The following is a 14,885-nucleotide window of genomic DNA, read 5'->3' as shown; positions in this document are numbered from 1 at the left end:
TTACCATTAACTTTAGTATTTAAGATTTTGCAAGAAGAAAAATCTCTCTCTTCTTGTGCGTCTCCGTCGACTCTTAACTCCGTACTTTGCACGTTACTCGTACGCGATTACTTTACTCACGGTTCCTATACACGGTTAATTAGTACACTAGTTAACTTGTCACGAAAAGTTGTTATTTCTTTGTTAAATTACTCGAAATTGTTGGTGAACAATAAACCTTCGTTACCGTTAAAAAGGGTTTTTGTTTTCTTCATTTGCACGAACACGGTGTCTCTGAGACCGCGAACTCAGGGTGGTCCTTCGCAAGCATCCAGTCCATTGCTTACTAGACGTATCAAGAATTAGGCCACGTCTAATCAACATCTTGGTACCACGATTCACGAATAAACAGTTTGGTCCTTCGAGCCGGATCAACATTTTTGGTCCTACGAGCCGGATTAAACATTTTTGGTCACTTCGAACCGGATATCACGGGACTGGATCAGAACCTGTGGAACATAGGACATCGAAAGCGGAATAAGGAGTAGAACGGTGGATCCCAAGGAGAGCAAGAAACAATCCCGGTGAGTCATTTCCTTTTTATCACGATTTTTCCTCTTTGAATTTGCATAACCTCATAATCCCGATTCCCATTTGATACTTTAAATGGTCGTTAGTTGTATGAGATTGATACGACTTATTTACTTTGGTTTATGCTCGATTTATGCACATTAAAGAAGTCGAAACTAGTTAATTTCTCCAGTAGTACTTCTGTTTGAATCGCGTAAATTGAGTTATTTTAACGCCACGTTATCAATAGTAGTTAAAAATGACCACTAGAGCTCAAAAAGAAAAAATTTCAAAACGATCCGAAATGGAACTAGGCTCAGCAGAGTCTCTTAGCGAGAACGATGAATTTAGAGAACTTTTGCACGCTCGCAGAATTTTAACTAAACGTTTATCCCGTTTTGAACAGTACCTTCGTGAAAACAGAGATATTCAAGAAACAGTTCAATTAGAAATCCGCCTCAAGAACGTGGAGGAGGACTATAATCAGTTCGATAAAGTACAATCTCGTCTAGAATTTTTAAGCTTAAACGAAGAAGAACAACGGATTGAAATCGAATCAGCCTACTTTAATTTAATTTCAGAATTAAAGCAGTTAATAAATTCAATTAGCAAAAATCAAAATAGTACTAATACTCATTTAGGAAAACAAAATTCACCAAGAGGTCTAGGAAAATTACCGGATTTAGGCTTACGTTCATTTTATGGCAATTATGAAACTTGGTTCAGTTTTAAAAACATATTTGATTCCTTAGTCCATAGCAGAACCGACTTGAGTGAAACAGAAAAATTGTTATATCTAAAATTATGTTGTAAAGGCGATGCGCTAAATCTCATAGACTCTCTCGACATAACTCCCGATAATTATACAATCGCTTTAAATCTGTTACAAAAAAGATATGAGAATAAAAAGGCAGTTATTAACATTCACGCTAAAGGCTTAGTTCTTAATTTACCAAACGCGAATAAAGGATCATCTGTAAATATTAGAAAATTAATAGATGCAGTTCAGCAACATAAATCATCATTAGGAAAATTAAAATTACCCGTGGATCAATGGGATGTTTTGTTGATACCGATAATATTAAACAAACTGGATGATAGTACTAATCAGGAGTGGGAGCGGAAACAATGTAATACTGAATTGCCGACTGTTGATCAATTAATGGAATTTTTAACCGAAAAATGTCGTTCGTTGGAAGCGGTTCGCGGCTTCTCAACCGTACATTCAAATAAACATGATAGGGATAGAATGCAAAACAAAGGCCACGAGAAAAGAAACGAATCACATCAGTTTAAGAATTATTCGTATTCTTTGACCGAAAAAATCAATAAGTGCTACATCTGCACCGAAAACCATTTCATTCATCAATGTCCTCGTTTTATCCAATTATCAGTGTCGGACAAATATAACGAAATTCGAAGACATAAATTGTGTAGCAACTGTTTACGTCCAGGGCATCTGAAACAGGAATGTAGATCAAGAGGCTGCAAAAAATGCAACCAAAAACATAATAGCACGTTACATATAGAGAAACGTTCAGGAAGTGAACATGTTCAAAATTCTAGCAACAGCAGCACTAATGAACCTTCCTCATCATTAACTGAACATGAATCATCGATCAGTTCTCCATCTAATCCTTCGGCTCACGATGTATTGAGAAGGTATGGAGAATCCAAACAATCTACAGTTTTAACAATCGGCCAAAGTAACGCGGTCACGTACGATACGGAAAACAATCCTTTGGCATTATCATCGTTAGGTATTGATAAAAATCAAGTACTACTATCTACGGCTACCATTCTCATCTCAGACAGAAAAGGAAATTGGCATAAATGCAATGCCTTACTCGATTGCGGAAGCCAGTCAAATTTAATGACAGAAAACTTCTGCAGAAAGTTAAACTTAAGTCCCCAAACAATTGACCTTTCATTATCAGGTATCAGTCAAATTGTCACAAAGATTAATCAGCGAGTGCACACGAAAATAAAATCCAGGTTCAACCAATATGAATCTAACATAGCATTTTTGGTTTTGCCCATTCTTACCGAAAATCTACCCTCATTTAGATTTCCCAGTTCGGTACTTCAAATTCCAACAAATATCAATCTAGCTGATGAAAAATTTAATGAACCAAAACAAATTGATGTTTTATTAGGGGTAGATATATTTTATAATCTATTAGGTTCGGGTAAACTTAAATTAGGAAAGGGATTGCCAATGTTACAAGAAACCTCTTTAGGCTGGGTAATATCGGGCAATTTAATATGCAGAGAATCTCAAAGTCGGAAAGTAGTGTGCAACCTTGCGACTAGTATTTCAAATAAAACATTAAATGATTCGTTGACGAAATTCTGGCAGATTGAAGAGTTTGAAAATGTTAAATTCCTATCAAAGGAAGAAAATTATTGTGAGGAATATTTTAATCAAACTACAACCCGCGACATGGACAACAGTTTTGTCGTAAGGTATCCGTTCAATAATCAAACAGATTTTAGTCTGGGTGACTCCAAATCGAATGCCCTAAAACGGTTAAAAAATGTAGAGAAAAGGTTAGAAAAGGACAAGGACCTCAAGAAGCAGTACGTAGAATTTATGACGGAATATGAGAACTTAGGCCACATGACGCTTCAAGGACCCATTGAAAAGGACATCTCTATTCCAAACAATTCTTATTTTTTACCCCACAGTGCGGTACTAAAGAATTCTATTACCACGAAGTGTCGCGTCGTTTTTGATGCAAGCTGCAAAACAAGTTTAGGAATTTCCCTGAATGACACGCTTTTGGTAGGACCAGTAGTACAAGATGACTTGTACTCAATTTTGATACGTCTAAGACTTCGCAAAATTGGTTTGAGCGCGGACATCAAAATGATGTACCGATGTATAAAAATTCATGAGGAAGAACGGAACTTCCAAAAGATTCTATGGCGACCAAATCTTAATGATCCGATTAATGTGTATAAACTCAACACGGTAACGTATGGCACATCGAGTGCACCCTTTCAAGCCACACGTTGCTTGATAGAATTGGCCGAGCGCAACAAAGACAGGTATCCACGAACAGCAGAAATAATTAAACGCTCGTTCTACATGGATGATCTGCTGGTTAGCATTGATTCGGAAACAGAAGCATTCCAAATTTATAGGGAACTCGACGATATTTTAAGTCAAGCTAATTTTAAATTGAGAAAATGGTCGTCCAACAGTAGCATAGTTTTAAATAGTATCCTACAAGCAAACAGTAACGAAAATCACGACAATTTAATTCTACCTCATGAAGATAAGCATCTAAAAACTCTTGGAATCAGCTGGGATCCTAAACAAGATACTCTGAAATACTCAGTAAATATTAAGTACGAGCCATCCCATGTTACCAAAAGGACTATTCTTTCGAAAATTTCGCAGATCTTTGACCCGCTTGGGTTGATCGGTCCCGCATTAACTAGGGCCAAGTTAATCATTCAAGCTCTATGGAAATTACATATCGGTTGGGATCAAGTAGCCCCGAATGACGTAAGACAGATTTGGGAGGAATTCTCGAATGAACTGGAGTGTCTCAATGAATACAAGATCGATAGGCTTGTAATTCCAACAAAGACGAATCGTATAAGATTGTATGGATTTTCTGATAGCTCCGAAAAGGCTTACGGAGCCTGTATTTATGTGGCCTCGGAGGATGAGTCAGGTAGTCACGAATTACGACTGTTGACAGGAAAATCAAGGGTAGCTCCAGCTAAAAAACTGACCTTGCCTCGACTTGAGCTTCTGGCGGCCCACCTTTTGGCCAAACTAATGAATACGGTAAGACAAATTTTAGACATACAAATATCAGACGTACGATACTTCACGGATTCTAGTATTGTTTTGGCATGGTTGAAAATTGATCCTGCTCACCTTAAGACCTTTGTTGCCAATCGAGTGGCAAAAATTAATGAATTGACTAAGATAACGGAGTGGGCTCACGTGCCAAGCAAGGCTAACCCTGCAGATGTAATATCGAGAGGATTGAGCCCAAGGGAATTGCTGGGATGTGATCTTTGGTTTCACGGTCCCGAATTTTTAAAGAAAAACACATCAAGGACAGAAGCGAACTTAGATAGCCATGAGGTTCCCATCGATGTCTTGCCCGAATTAAAAAATAATTATACCACAGTATATAAAACAACGAGTATAAATAGCGACAACTACGGACTTAACATTTTTGATAGATTTTCTACCTTCTTCAAACTGCACAGAGTAGTAGGTTACATATGCAGATTTAAAAATCGATGCCGCAAAGTAATGAATAAGTCAACAGCCTTGACAGTTGAAGAATTAAACGAGTCACTGCTTATATTAGTAAAATTGGTTCAACTGAATAGCTTCGAAAAAGAAATTTCCGACTTATCCAAAAGTAAAAAACTCCCAAGCGATAGTAAAATTTTGAATCTAAACCCATTTCTCGATTCAGAAGGGATACTTCGAGTCGGGGGACGTTTAATAAATTCACAATTTAATTTTGAACAACAACACCCTATTATATTACCGTATAAACATAAATTCACTGACTTAATAATACAGAATGAACATATGAAACATCTCCACGCGGGAGTTCAAAACTTGCTTTCTATAATTCGCCTCAGATTTTGGATAATAAACGGAAAAAATGCAGTTAAACGTAACCTTAGTCGATGCATAAGATGTTTTAGAGTAAAACCGAAACCTTCGAAATTTTTAATGGGTTCCCTTCCGGCCGCAAGGGTAACGCCTTCACGTCCTTTTTCAAATTGTGGAATCGATTATGCAGGGCCTATATTCATAAAGGAGGGTACGCTGCGTAGAGCCAAATCCGTAAAAACTTACATATGCATTTTTGTTTGTTTTGCCACGCGTGCAGTACATATCGAACTGGTTAAAGATCTTTCGACCGATAGCTTTTTGAATGCTTTGGAAAGGTTCTGTTCCAGACGAGGAAAACCAACAAACATACATTCAGACAATGGTTCTAACTTTGTAGGGGCCAATAATTATTTTATCGAACTCTATAACTTAATAAATAATGAATCACACATTAACGCCACAACTACATTTTTAGCCAATCATTTGATAAAGTGGCATTTCATACCCGCGCGTAGTGCCCATATGGGAGGATTGTGGGAGGCGGCGGTGAAATCGACTAAGTTTCATCTTCGCCGCGTCTTAGGTGAATCATCTCTAACATACGAAGAGATGTACACCCTATTAGTAAAAATCGAAGCTTGTCTCAACTCGCGACCACTAATGCCAATCTCAAACGACATAAACGACTATGCACCCTTAACTCCCGCGCATTTCCTTATTGGTGACTCGTTGGCAAGTTTACCACAACCCGACTACCAGAACGCCGTTATCTCTCGCTTATCTCATTACGAACGACTTCAACAACTCCAGCAGCATTTTTGGAATAGTTGGTCCAGAGACTATTTGACAAATTTGCAAACTCGATGTAAATGGAAGAACACTGTAGATAAAACCATAGATATTGGAGCATTAGTTTTACTGGTGGAACACAATACTGCCCCACTGCGCTGGATTTTAGCTCGAGTTGTCGAACTCCACGAAGGAAAGGATCATGTGATACGTGTAGTGTCAGTGCGCTTACCCAGTGGAACTATATCGCGAAGATCATTGTCGAAAATATGCCCATTGCCCATGAATAACAAATAACTCTTTGTAAATAATTTAAAAGGTAACGACCTTTTAACGGGGCCGGCATGTTAGGGCTTGTGTAGGGGACAGAATTCCCGATAGTTGGTTTGGTGTATTAGTTCTATAAGTTGTATTCTTCATAGGCCTAGTATTGAATGTGTGACTAGTGTGTGAGAAATCCGTGTGCTACGCCTATGGACATTGCTCGTTTCTCTTGCCACTTTGTCCGTATGACCGGATGTTGATTCGCATTTTGTTTGATCTTAGACTAACTGTGTAATAAAACTCCTCGCCGACCTTTTGTGCGTACTAGAATTTAGACACGTTCTCGATGCTGGTCATAAACGCCCTCCAATAAAACCCAATTATATTGTTAAAGTTAGGCAAGTCACAAGGACAAATCTAGAAGAAGCGCCGATGATGACCTCTTAGTTTCTGGTACGCCTATGTACGGTTACCATTAACTTTAGTATTTAAGATTTTGCAAGAAGAAAAATCTCTCTCTTCTTGTGCGTCTCCGTCGACTCTTAACTCCGTACTTTGCACGTTACTCGTACGCGATTACTTTACTCACGGTTCCTATACACGGTTAATTAGTACACTAGTTAACTTGTCACGAAAAGTTGTTATTTCTTTGTTAAATTACTCGAAATTGTTGGTGAACAATAAACCTTCGTTACCGTTAAAAAGGGTTTTTGTTTTCTTCATTTGCACGAACACGGTGTCTCTGAGACCGCGAACTCAGGGTGGTCCTTCGCAAGCATCCAGTCCATTGCTTACTAGACGTATCAAGAATTAGGCCACGTCTAATCAACATCTTGGTACCACGATTCACGAATAAACAGTTTGGTCCTTCGAGCCGGATCAACATTTTTGGTCCTACGAGCCGGATTAAACAGTAATGCAGAAATGACGGATATGTTGTTAACATACGGGTTTTGTCGAGGAAATGGTCGGAAATCTGTAAGGACATATCATGATATGTTTCCAAACAGACGCATTCCAAACCATCAAACATTTGCAAGAATCGAAAGACGGCTTCGTGAAACAGGCAGTTTGGCTCCTTATATGGTTAATTGTGGACATCCTCGCACTATAAGGACTTCCGCTGCAGAAGAACAAATTTTAGAGCGAATTAATGGAGAACCGTCTATAAGCTGCAGGAGATTGTGCTTAGAACTAAACATATCTAAAAGTGTGATAAATCGTGTTACAAAGGATTACTTGCTACATCCTTACCATTTACAAAAAGTTCAAGAGCTTTTACCAGGAGATATCCAATTACGACTTGATTTTTGTTCTTTCATAAATGACCAGAGAACGCAGGATATGTTTTTCCACAAAAAAATTTTGTTTACAGATGAGGCGTGTTTTACTAGAACTGGAATATCAAATATTCATAATGAACATGTCTATGCCGAGGTAAATCCGCATACAGCCAAAGTACGACACCACCAAAAGGATTTTAGAATCAACGTTTGGGCTGGAATAGTAGATAATTTCATTGTTGGTCCTGTTATTTTACCTGATCGGCTTAATGGAGAAAATTATTTAAATTTTCTGAAAAATACGATGCCAGAATTGCTGGAAGACTTAACTTTAGCTCTGAGGCAAAAAGTATGGTTTATGCACGACGGAGCTCCTCCTCATCATTCTGTTAATGTTCGAGCCTTTTTAAATCAGCAATATCCAAACAGATGGATTGGCAGAGGTAACAACGCTCCAGTACAATGGCCACCACGCTCTCCAGATATGACACCTATGGATTATTTCTTTTGGGGAAGCTTAAAAGAAAAAGTTTATTCGACATCTGTAAATAATAGAGATGATCTGTGGCAAAGGATTCAGCAATGTACAAATGTAATTAGAAATGATAAAGAAGTTTTTCAAAGACTACAACTTAATTTCTTGCATAGAATTAATCTATGCAGGCGTCTAGGTGGCAGTCATTTTGAACCAGTTTTAAGGAAAGTTAATAATAATTAGTTATTTATTATAAATTGTAATTGAACTGTAATTAAACTGTTTTCTTTAAAGAAATTATTTTTAATAACTGATTGTTTCTACTATTAAATGTTTTGTTTATGTTTTATGCGTTTATAACTTAGAATGCCATTTTGTCGAAAACGGCTGGTTTTAGAGATATTAGCATGGTATACTTTTTTTAAGTAAAAAAGGTGGGAAAAACATTTCTGAAACTCAAAGTGACGTACACCGTGACACAAAAAAGTATTGGCGACTTAAATGTATTGAAATAGCTACTTGTGGCGCCCCCTAGGAGATACAACGAAATCGACGATAAATTTGGATTTCTGGTCCCGAGAAATTCCGAAATACAAAATTTCCTGAAGTTATTTCGAAGCAGTAGAAATATATTAAAGAAAATGTGATTTAATTTTCCACCTTTGACGCCCTGTATCTCGGTTATTATTAACTAAGGCACTAAGGCAAGTGTAGTTAAATCGACTTATTTTGAACTGTACTCTACGGGGTAGAGCGTTGTACACATCTTTTAGGGACACCCTGTATAGTAATGATTATATGCCAGGATAGCATATTTTATTTTATTTATTTATTTATTTATTTTTTTTAGCAGACTTTAACATTTGCTCAGATTTTCAGAAATAGGCTGCTCTCGTGATTTAACAATTGACAAATTTTGCATTGAATTATTCGCACTACTTCGTTCTAAGAACTCATTAATTTCTTTTCCATTATTAGGCGTTCTATCACAAACTGAAGGTTCCTCAATTCTTTTAAGTTCCGCCAAAACAACGTCAGTGTTTTCAGTTACCGATATTTCTTTCTTTTTCTTTTTTACAGTTGGAAACTCAGTGTGATTGTACACTCTTCTTTTTCTGACTTTCTTTTTGGTACTTTCTAGTGATACAGGAACGATTTTTTGTACTTTTAGAACCGTAAAGGAATTATTTTTTATCTTTGTTCCATCATGTGTATTTGACTCATCCGCACTTTTTTGACTACGGAAGTTCCGCTTTAACTTTAGTTCGTTAATAAACGATTGAACAGTAATTGAAGACTTTACTTTTTCTGTATTCGCATCCACGACAGAAGAGGTGACTTCGGTCTTAACCTCAGGTGCTGGAGTATTAATTTTTAAAGAATCTAATACTTTTTCTTCGTTTTGATCAGTTTGAATAGAATTCATTTCTACTAAAATATCATTTTCATCATTAAAAATTTCTGCCTTAAACAGTTCTGAGATATCTAGAACAACAGGCTCACTTGTATTATTTGGAATTTTTGTCATCGCGTACCCTTGTTTTGCTTTTGAAATACAGTTCGGAATTTCCCAGTTATGTAGTCGTTGATGTGGTATAATTACATCTCCATTCTGAACATCGGTTTTTATCTTTATCACTTGCTCGCTTCTTGGTTGTATTGTTACGTTATTAATCAGTTTTTTAGATTTGTAAAATTGTAAATATATTTTAGCAAACGGTGTCATTAAAATTCCTTTATCGTAATCAAGTTTAGCTTGCAGAATTTTTAAGTTGTCTATACCTATCAACCCATCGAAAACGTTATGAAATTTAAATAAATAAAACTTCATCAAAACAGGATTGGGCAATTTGAATAATTTTGAAACAGGAATTTCAGCACTGAACTTATGAGCAGATTGTTGAAAAACTGTGGAGACTATAAATGGATCTGATTTAATGCAATTTGGGAAAAATTTATTAGCTAGGTCTGGATTTATGAAAGATTTTGTTGATCCACTATCGATTAAAAATTTTAAATTATGTTCGGGAAAGGTCACATAGGATAACTCGCTTGCATTATTGTTATTGTTTAACGATATTACTTCTGGTGTCAGGTGTTGTTGTTTGCACGGCCAGTTCGACGAAAATTTTCATTCGAGTTGTTTACTTGAACATTTGCTGACTCCGCGTTTTCACAATAACAGTCGTATTGAAACGTACTTTTCCAAGGTTCTTCTTGAGATTCTCGAACTAATGGATTTATTGAAGCGCATTTTTCTGTGTCAACAACAGAATCAAACGTTTCTCCTACTATATTCGTATTATGTAGTTCCTCAACTGCGAAATTTGGTGATCGATTGGTAATTTGCCTATTGTAGCTTCAATTTTGAAAATTATTTCCATTACGATTATTGGCGTAAGGTCTATTAAATCTTGTAGTTTGCCTAGTAGAAATACTCATCGGAGTGGGTTTCGGCAAAGGTTTATTTTGATTAGGCCTAAAAACATTTGTTGTTGGTCTGTTTATGAAAGGTCGAGAATTAGTTTGAAAATTTTGTTGCGGTCGATTATCTGATTGAAATTGTCTAAAAGAGTTAAATGGCGGATTTAAATTATTCGTATTAAAACTTGGACGTTGGAAATTACTATATGAAAACGAATTTCCATTATTAGGGAATCTAGAATTTTGTAATTTTGTGTTAAATTGAAAATAATGGATATTATTTTCCTCAGTTACGAATTGTAAAGCTTCCGGGAGGTCTACTGGACGCATGCAACGAATAGTAGTACCCAAAGGTTCTTTAAGACCCGATAAGAATGTTTTCAAAGCAAGATTATTATATAAATTCCTCTTCAAGGTTTTCGCATTATCTGTTTTCTCGTGAACGTTAATATATGAGCACAATAAATTAAGGATATGTAAAACTTTATCATAAAATTGACTCGGACTTTCGTTATTTTGTTGGCGAAGCATGACCAGATCTCTATTTAGACAAGCTTCGTCTCTTTGATCGGCAAAATGTCTATTTAAAATATCCTTTAATTCTTCCCATGTGTCAACGTTCTGCGTTCCCAATACCAATTTTGCATTTCCCGTTAATTTACTTATGATGCAATTTAAAATATATACATTTTGAAAATGATTTGGTTGTTGGGTAATGTAAAATGAATCAATTATTGATTGACATACACTCAAGTATCTGCTAAGATCATTAGGATTGCCATTAAAATCAGGGATACATTTAACATATTCAGTTTTAAATTCAGCCATTTCGACTTGATTATTATTTGGATTAATGGACTGAGAATTATTTAAGATAAGGTCTGTTGAAGGCTTTTCTAAAGAAAGTGTTTCTAAACGAACTAATAAATCATCAACATCGGTCATTAAAAAAAATTAAATCGTCAATTGCACTTACCAAAATATGACGATAGTTTTCACTATCATAGCTATAAGGGCAGGCACTCTGGTCAGCGATTTTTGTCCTTCCAAAGATGCTGGTCCTTGCGAGGTCGGCGAAATTAGGCCAAACTCCTTCTCAATTCCGATGGCTTCTTCTTCTTCTTCTCTGGTACGTAGAATCTTGAAATCACTTTGGTTAGTTCGATATCGTCGATTCGATACCAAGCCCAAAAATGATCCTACCGACTGCGCCAGTTATATCTCCGTATCTGGGAGATATCTTTTTAAAAAAACAGAAACACTAACACCCAAAATTACTTTTATTATTTAATCACTTCAAATTTATCAGAACCACAATAATAATATAAGAACGATCTAAGAACGACTGAATATTAATTATTAACTGTGGAAGTCAGAACAATAATAATAATAATAATAATCATAAGGTTTCAGCCTAGAACTATTTATATGGTAATTTGTGCTGTAGTCAGCATTATTCCATATCGTCGCAATAAGGTGATCAACAAGTGGTGAATAACATGTTTACAACTAACAATTCCTAATAATAAGAAATAGTGTCTACAGTTACAATTCGATGAATTATATTCAATAGTAAACAAGTATGTGTGTATCGTCTAGACTGCTATTACGCAATAAATTGTAATGGCTTATAAGCTGTGGTTCCTTCAGATATGGCTAATATAACTTGTACAACGTATACGTGTCAGATCCCCCTAGAACGGAACAAACGCAACTGTCACTATACGCCGACGACACGGCGATACTGGCTAGATCCTGGAACGGGACGATGCTAGTTAGATATCTGCAAGAAGAAATAACACATTTGGAAAAATGGTTTTCGAAATGGAAAATAGATATAAATGCCGAAAAGACAGAAGCCATTGTTTTTAAATGGAGAAGGAACATCAAAATCGAAAACCAAGTAGTCGTCAAAAACGAAAGGATACCGTGGAGCAAGAAAGTCACGTACCTGGGCGTGGACTTCGACGAAAGGCTCACGTGGAAAGAGCACGTCAGGAAGACAAGGCTCAAGGCGAAACGAACTAGAGCAATACTGTATCCCATGATCAATAGGAAATCGAAACTGCCTCTGAAGAACAAGATCACGCTCATCAAATCCGTCATACAACCGCAACTAACGTACGCATCAACAGCATGGGGTTATGCAGCCAAGTCGCATCTGAAAAGCCTTCAGGCAGTGGAAAACATTGCACTGAGAACGGCTTTGGGAGCGCCTTGGTACGTTAGCAACGAAAGAATCAAGCAAGATCTGAAATACACAACAATGACGGACGTCATTAAGGACCATGCAATCAAGACATTCCAAGCAACGGAAGGACACGAAAACGAGCTGATCAGGAGGGCTACGGACTACGATCCGGAAGATGCCATACCGCACAAGAGGCCGAGATATCAACTGAGAGGACACAGATGACGAAGGGAATACCCCCAACCATGACAAAACAAGTTCAAACTTGTAAAAAAGGAAAGAAACTGCCAAAAGGCAAAACATGCAATGATGGAGGGAAGAAGGCCGGATAGCCTTTCTGGTACTTAAGGCTCATCACTGCAAATCACCAACCGAAAAGGAAGATAGCCGACGAAGAAAGAAGCGTCCAGATGGACAGAAGAGGGCGGAAGAACCCCATGTCGGCGGGGTAATTCAAGCCAAAGATCCGGGAGGCAAGTTCGCTCACCACCCGAGAAAGGCACAAAACAAGGCCTAGAGAGATGGCAGAGTAAAAAGCGATAATCCCGCTTGACTCTGTGATCTGAGCCAATAAAAGAGCGGCCCAAAAAGCGCGATCAAGGACTTCGGGCACCGGGCTCGAAATCCTTTGCAATCACAGGGTTTTTTTTAGTGGGTGAAAACCCCACTCAGGCTGGTAGCACGGGCACCAGTACCGTCTTACCGACAAGATTTTTTATCCCCGGGGTCGCGTCCTCAAAAAAAAAAAAAAAAAAACTTTAGAAGTTCCGGAATGTGAGAATCGTTCGATTCAGCCAAATGTGGTATATATTGACATTCTTGTTCAAAATATCCCTTTCCTGTGGGATTGATGGTAACTTTATTCGTTTGGACAAATCCAAGAAAATAAGTGCGAGTATCTCCGAAGTTTGAAACTTTAGAAGTTCCGGAATGTGACAATCGTTCGATTCAGCCAAATGTGGTATATTTTGACATTCTTGTTCAAAATGTCCCTTGCCTGTGGAATTGAGAGGGAATTAATTCGGGTAGGCAAATCCAAGAAAAAAGTGCGAGTATCTCCGAAGTTTGAAACTTTAGAAGTTCCGGAATGTAAGAATCGTTCGATTCAGCCACATTTGGTATATTTTGACATTCTTGTTCAAAATATCCCTTGCCTGTGGGATTGAGAGGGTATTAATTCGGGTAGACAAATCCAAGAAAATAAGTGCGAGTATCTCCGAAGTTTGAAATTTTAGAAGTTCCGGAATGTAAGAATCATTCGATTCAGCCAAATGTATTATATCTTGACATTTTTGTTCAAAATATCCCTTGCCTGTGGGATTGAGACGGTACTAATTCGGGTAGACAAATCCAAGAATAAAGTGCGAGTATCTCCGAAGTTTGAAACTTTAGAAGTTCCGGAATGTGAGAATCGTTCGATTCAGCCAAATGTGGTATATATTGACATTCTTGTTCAAAATATCCCTTTCCTGTGGGATTGATGGTAACTTTATTCGTTTGGACAAATCCAAGGAAATAAGTGCGAGTATCTCCGAAGTTTGAAACTTTAGAAGTTCCGGAATGTGAGAATCGTTCGATTCAGCCAAATGTGGTATATTTTGGCATTCTTGTTCAAAATGTCCCTTGCCTGTGGGATTGAGAGGGAATTAATTCGGGTAGACAAATCCAAGAAAAAAGTGCGAGTATCTCCGAAGTTTGACACTTTAGAAGTTCCGGAATGTGAGAATCGTTCGATTCAGCCACATTTGGTATATTTTGACATTCTTGTTCAAAATATCCCTTGCCTGTGGGATTGAGAGGGTATTAATTCGGGTAGACAAATCCAAGAAAATAAGTGCGAGTATCTCCGAAGTTTGAAATTTTAGAAGTTCCGGAATGTAAGAATCATTCGATTCAGCCAAATGTATTATATCTTGACATTTTTGTTCAAAATATCCCTTGCCTGTGGGATTGAGACGGTACTAATTCGGGTAGACAAATCCAAGAATAAAGTGCGAGTATCTCCGAAGTTTGAAACTTTAGAAGTTCCGGAATGTGAGAATCGTTCGATTCAGCCAAATGTGGTATATATTGACATTCTTGTTCAAAATATCCCTTTCCTGTGGGATTGATGGTAACTTTATTCGTTTGGACAAATCCAAGGAAATAAGTGCGAGTATCTCCGAAGTTTGAAACTTTAGAAGTTCCGGAATGTGAGAATCGTTCGATTCAGCCAAATGTGGTATATTTTGCCTTTCTTGTTCAAAATGTCCCTTGCCTGTGGGATTGATGGTAACTTTATTCGTTTGGACAAATCCAAGGAAATAAGTG

At 37.3% G+C, this 14,885-nt stretch overlaps 2 protein-coding genes across 2 annotated transcripts; both read left to right on the top strand.

Annotated features, from left to right (window-relative positions):
- The first annotated feature begins 853 nt into the window (after positions 1-853).
- Positions 854-6,235, top strand: LOC136418971 (uncharacterized). Its single transcript, XM_066405172.1, has 3 exons — positions 854-1,679; positions 2,004-4,943; positions 5,625-6,235. The coding sequence occupies exons 1-3, from the start codon at positions 854-856 to the stop codon at positions 6,233-6,235; spliced, it is 4,377 nt and encodes a 1,458-aa protein (XP_066261269.1).
- An 891-nt stretch (positions 6,236-7,126) lies between these two features.
- LOC136418970 (uncharacterized) lies at positions 7,127-8,203 on the top strand. The gene has a single exon (XM_066405171.1). The coding sequence runs from the start codon at positions 7,127-7,129 to the stop codon at positions 8,201-8,203; it is 1,077 nt and encodes a 358-aa protein (XP_066261268.1).
- The last annotated feature ends 6,682 nt before the right edge of the window (positions 8,204-14,885 follow it).

The sequence above is a fragment of the Euwallacea similis genome, unplaced genomic scaffold (assembly GCF_039881205.1).
Source record: "Euwallacea similis isolate ESF13 unplaced genomic scaffold, ESF131.1 scaffold_52, whole genome shotgun sequence".
Taxonomy (NCBI): Eukaryota; Metazoa; Arthropoda; class Insecta; order Coleoptera; family Curculionidae; genus Euwallacea; species Euwallacea similis.
Note: the sequence above shows the minus strand (reverse complement) of the source record. Positions and strands in the feature narration are given on the sequence as shown.